This window comes from Oncorhynchus masou, chromosome 9, assembly GCF_036934945.1.
Source record: "Oncorhynchus masou masou isolate Uvic2021 chromosome 9, UVic_Omas_1.1, whole genome shotgun sequence".
In the NCBI taxonomy this organism is placed as follows: Eukaryota; Metazoa; Chordata; class Actinopteri; order Salmoniformes; family Salmonidae; genus Oncorhynchus; species Oncorhynchus masou.
In genome coordinates, this window is record NC_088220.1 from 82,723,313 (window position 1) to 82,729,312 (window position 6,000).

Genomic DNA, 6,000 nt, shown 5'->3' on the forward strand with positions numbered 1-6,000 from the left:
TCCACTGTGTTGAAATGAGATCCACTGTGTTGAAATGAGATCCACTGAGCTGAAATTAGATCCACTGTGTTGAAATGAGATCCACTGTGTTGAAATGAGATCCACCGTGTTGAAATGAGATGCACTGTGCTGAAATGAGATGCACTGTGCTGAAATGAGATCCACTGTGCTGAAATGAGATCCACTGTGTTGAAATGAGATCCACTGTGTTGAAATGAGATCCACTGTGTTTAAATGAGATCCACTGTGTTGAAATGAGATCCACTGTGCTGAAATGAGATCCACTGTGTTGAAATGAGATCTACCGTGCTGAAATGAGATCCACTGTGTTGAAATGAGATCCACTGTGTTGCAATGAGATCCACTGTGCTGAAATTAGATCCACTGTGTTGAAATTAGATCCACTGTGTTTAACCTCTTGAATCTCCCCATCCTGGATCCGGGATCGTGACTAAAGCCTCAGGCTCATTAGCATAACGCAACATTAACGATTTCTAAAAATCGCAAATAAAATGAAAATAATGCGTCTGCTCTCAAGCTTAGCCTTTTCTTAACAACACTGTCATCTCAGATTTTCAAAATATGCTTTTGAACCATAGCAATGGACTAATTTGTGTAAGAGTATGCTAAGCTAGCTTAGCATTTTGAGTAGCATTTAGCACGCAACATTTTCACAAAAACCAAATAACCAAATAAATAAAATCATTTACCTTTGAAGAGCTTCGGATGTTTTCAATGAGGAGACTCTCAGTTACATACCAAATGCGCAGTTTTTCCTGAAAGCGTCTGTGTGTAGGAGAAATCGCTCCGTTTTGTACATCGCATTTGGCTACCGAAACGAACCGAAAATTCAGTCACCTACAACGTCAAACTTTTTCCGAATTAACTCCATAATATCGACCGAAACATGGCAAACGTTGTTTGGAATCAATCCTCAAGGTGTTTTTTCACATATCTCTTCATTGATATATCGTTCGTGGAAGCCTGTATTCTTCTCTAAATTCCATGGAAAAATACTTGCAGCTGACTTTTTGCGCACCAATTTCGGCGCAGGACACCGGGCGGACACCTGGTAAATGTGGTCTCTTATGGTCAATCTTCCAATGATATGCCTACAAATACGTCACAATGCTGCAGACACCTTGGGGAAACGACAGAAAGGGCAGACTTACTCCTCTCGCATTCACATCCATATAAGGAGACAATGGAAAACAGAGCCTCAAAAATCCTGCTCATTTCCTGGGTGCCGTCTCATCTTGGTTTTGCCTGAAGCTCACGTTCTAGGGCACGCACAGAAAATATCTTTGCAGTTCTGGACACGTCAGAGTGTTTTCTTTTGAAAGCTATCAATTATATGCATAGTCGAGCATCTTTTTGTGACAAAATATCTTGTTTAAAACGGGAAAGTTTTTCATCCAAAAATGAAATTGCGCCCCTAGAGTTTCAACAGGTTAAATGAGATCCACTGTGTTGAAATGAGATCCACTGTGTTGAAATGAGATCCACTGTGTTTAAATGAGATCCACTGTGTTGAAATGAGATCCACTGTGTTTAAATGAGATCCACTGTGTTGAAATGAGATCCACTGTGTTGAAATGAGATCCACTGTGTTTAAATGAGATCCACTGTGTTGAAATGAGATCCACTGTGTTTAAATGAGATCCACTGTGTTTAAATGAGATCCACTGTGTTGAAATGAGATCCACTGTGTTTAAATGAGATCCACTGTGTTTAAATGAGATCCACTGTGTTTAAATGAGATCCACTGTGTTTAAATGAGATCCACTGTGTTGAAATGAGATCCACTGTGTTTAAATGAGATCCACTGTGTTGAAATGAGATCCACTGTGTTGAAATGAGATCCACTGTGTTTAAATGAGATCGACTGTGTTTAAATGAGATAATACTTTGTACAGAGCTGCACTTCACTCTCACCCCTGGTCTCCCTCCCTCTCTCTCTCTCTCTCCAGTCTCCCTCTCTCTCTCCAGTCTCTCTCTCCAGTCTCTCTCTCCAGTCTCTCTCTCCAGTCTCCCTCTCCAGTCTCCCTCTCCAGTCTCTCTCTCTCTCTCTCTCTCTCTCTCTCTCTCTCTCTCTCTCACCTGCGGTGTCTCTTGATGAGAAGTCTGTCCATGTAACTGAGACTGTGTTGGGTGAACTCCACCTTCACTCGTCCTCTCTCAGCCCCACTGTCACTCAGGTCTGACTGGGTCCCCATCACTTCCACTGATACTACATGGAGAGAGAGAGTTAAAGAAAAGAGAGAAGGGAGATTTGGAGAAGGGGAAGGGGAGAAAGAGAGTTGTGCGGAAAGAGGGAGAAAGGCCGAGACAGAAAAGGTAAGGAGAAGGAGAAGGGATGGACAGAGGGAGAAAGAGAGACAGAGGGAGAAAGAGAGACAGAGGGAGAAGGAGAGACAGAGGGAGAAGGAGAGACAGAAGGAGAAGGAGTGGATAGAGGGAGAAGGAGTGGACAGAGGGAGAAGGAGAGACAGAGGGAGAAGGAGTGGACAGAGTGAGAAGGAGAGACAGGGGGAGAAGGAGTGGACAGAGGGAGAAGGAGAGACAGGGGGAGAGACAGAGGGAGAAGGAGAGACAGAGGGAGAAGGAGAGACAGAGGGAGAAAGGGTGGACAGAGGGAGAAGGAGTGGACAGAGGGAGAAGGAGGGACAGAGGGAGAAGGAGAGACAGCGGGAGAAGGAGTGGACAGAGGGAGAAGGAGAGACAGCGGGAGAAGGAGAGACAGAGGGAGAAGGGGTGGACAGAGGGAGAAGGAGAGGACAGAGGGAGAAGGAGAGACAGAGGGAGAAGGAGAGACAGAGGGAGAAAGAGAGACAGAGGGAGAAGGAGAGACAGAGGGAGAAGGAGAGACAGAGGGAGAAGGAGTGGACAGAGGGAGAAGGAGAGACAGAGGGAGAAGGAGAGACAGACATGTTATGGCACTACTCTGGACACATTTGGTGTCATGACAGCTTTACATTAGGTTTCCCTGCCAATGGGTTGACAGAAGAAATGAGGCAAAATGCAGAAATAAAAGAAGTGAATCAAAGTCTGTCCAAGCATTAGAGAACTAATTAACCAGCCAAACACCTTCTAGTGTTCCTCCTCCAACTGCTCTGCTTTTCAACCGATCTCTGCCTGCACCTGCCCGCCCGTCCAGCATCACTACTCTGGATGGTTCTGACTTAGAAGATGTGGACGACTACAAATACCTAAGTGTAAACTCTCCTTCCAGACTCACATTAAACATCTTCAAACCAAAATTGAATCTAGAATCGGCTGAACTATTTTGCTACAAAGCCTCCTGCTCATGCTCAGCATCATGCTGCCAAACATACCCTCGTAAAACTGACCATCCTACCGATCCTCGACTTCGGCGATGTCATTTACAAAATAGCCTCCCAACACTCTACTCAACAAATTGGATGTAGACTATCACAGTGCCATCCGTTTTGTCACCAAAGCCCCATATACTACCTCCCACTGCGACCTGTACGCTCTCGTTGGCTGGCCCTCGCTTCATATTTGTCGCCAAACCCACTGGCTCCAGATCATCTACAAGTCTCTGCTAGGTAAAGCCCCGCCTTATCTCAGCTCACTGGCCACCATAGCAACACCCACCCGTAGCACGCGCTCCAACAGGTATATCTCACTGGTCACCATAGCAACACCCACCCGTAGCACACGCTCCAGCAGGTATATCTCACTGGTCACCATAGCAACACCCACGCGTAGCACACGCTCCAGCAGGTATATCAACACTGCTATCATCATCTCTATAGTGGAACCCCTCCTATCACTGCAATCATTATCTCTATAGTGGAACCCCTCCTATCACTGCAATCATTATCTCTATAGTGGAACCCCTCCTATCACTGCAATCATTATCTCTATAGTGGAACCCCTCCTATCACTGCAATCATTATCTCTATAGTGGAACCCCTCCTATCACTGCTAGCATTATCTCTAAGTGGAACCCATCCTATCACTGCTAGCATTATCTCTATAGTGGAACCCCTCCTATCACTGCTAGCATTATCTCTAAGTGGAACTCCTCCTATCACTGCTATCATTATCTCTATAGTGGAACCCCTCCTATCACTGCTAGCATTATCTCTAAGTGGAACCCCTCCTATCACTGCTATCATTATCTCTATAGTGGAACCCCTCTTATCACTGCTATCATTATCTCTATAGTGGAACCCCTCCTATCACTGCTATCATTATCTCTATAGTGGAACCCCTCATATCACTGCTATCATTATCTCTATAATGGAACCCCTCCTATCACTGCTATCATTATCTCTATAGTAGAATCCCTCCCAACACTGCTATAATTATCTCTATAGTGGAACCCCTCCTATCACTGCTAGCATTACCTCTATAGTGGAACCCCTCCTATCACTGCTGGCATTATCTCTATAGTGGAACCCCTCCTATCACTGCTAGTATTATCTCTATAGTGGAACCCATCCTATCACTGCTATCATTATCTCTATAGTGGAACCCCTCTTATCACTGCTATCATTATCTCTATAGTGGAACCCCTCCTATCACTGCTATCATTATCTCTGTAGTGGAACACCTCCTATCACTGCTATCATTATCTCTATAGTGCAACCCCTCCTATCACTGCTAGTATTATCTCTATAGTGGAACCCCTCCTATCACTGCTATCATTATCTCTATAGTGGAACCCCTCTTATCACTGCTATCATTATCTCTATAGTGGAACCCCTCCTATCACTGCTATCATTATCTCTATAGTGGAACCCCTCCTATCACTGCAAGCATTATCTCTATTGTGGAACCCCTCCTATCACTGCTAGCATTATCTCTATAGTGGAACCCCCCCTAACACTACTATCATTATCTCTGTAGTGGAACAGTCCCACTGTCTGCCCCAACACCGTTGTAACTGAAACAGTGTCACTGTCTGCCCCAACACCGTTGTAACTGAAACAGTGTCAGCCCCAACACCGTTGTAACTGTTCTTTAAGGAGCACTGGGGGAGTGTCACAGTCTGCCCCAACACCATTGTAACTGTTCTTTAAGGAGCACTGGGGGAGTGTCACAGTCTGCCCCAACACCGTTGTAACTGAAACAGTGTCACTGTCAGCCCCAACACCGTTGTAACTGTTCTTTAAGGAGCACTGGGGGAGTGTCACTGTCTGCCCCAACACCGTTGTAACTGAAACAGTGTCTGCCCCAACACCGTTGTAACTGTTCTTTAAGGAGCGCTGGGGGAGTGTCACTGTCTGCCCCAACACCGTTGTAACTGAAACAGTGTCTGCCCCAACACCGTTGTAACTGTTCTTTAAGGAGCGCTGGGGGAGTGTCACAGTCTGCCCCAACACCGTTGTAACTGTTCTTTAAGGAGCGCTGGGGGAGTGTCACAGTCTGCCCCAACACCGTTGTAACTGTTCTTTAAGGAGCGCTGGGGGAGTGTCACTGTCTGCCCCAACACCATTGTAACTGTTCTTTAAGGAGCGCTGGGGGAGTGTCACAGTCTGCCCCAACACCACTGTAACTGTTCTTTAAGGAGTGCTGGGGGAGTGTCACAGTCTTAACCCTAACCTTAACCCTTAACCCGAACCTTAACCTTAAACCCTAACCTTAACCCTAACCTTAACCCTTAACCCGAACCTTAACCTTAAACCCTAACCTTAACCCTGAACCCGAACCTTAACCCTAACCTTAACCCTAACCTTAACCTTAACCCTAACCTTAACCCTTAAACCTAACCTAACCTTAACACTAACCTTAAACGTTAACCCTAACCTTAACCTTAACCCTAACCTTAACCCTTAAACCTAACCTAACCTTAACCCTAACCCTTAACCCTAACCTTAACCCTAACCTTTAACCTTAACCCTAACCTTAACCTTAACCCTAACCTTAACCCTAACATTAACCTTAACCCGAACCCTAACCTTAACCTTAACCCTAACCTTAACCTTAACCCTAACCTTAACCCTAACCTTAACCCTAACCTTAACCTTA

General features: G+C 45.4%; 1 protein-coding gene across 1 annotated transcript in view; it reads right to left on the reverse strand.

Annotated features, from left to right (window-relative positions):
• The window catches only part of LOC135545109 (histone-lysine N-methyltransferase 2D-like), a 39,490-nt gene extending 36,879 nt beyond the window's left edge, over window positions 1–2,611 (reverse strand). Inside the window, exon 1 of the mRNA XM_064972746.1 lies at window positions 2,101–2,611. Coding sequence (XP_064828818.1) covers window positions 2,101–2,216 — 116 coding nt within the window. The 5' untranslated portion in view covers window positions 2,217–2,611. The remainder of the gene's footprint in view (window positions 1–2,100) is intronic.
• Window positions 2,612–6,000: the final 3,389 nt, after the last annotated feature.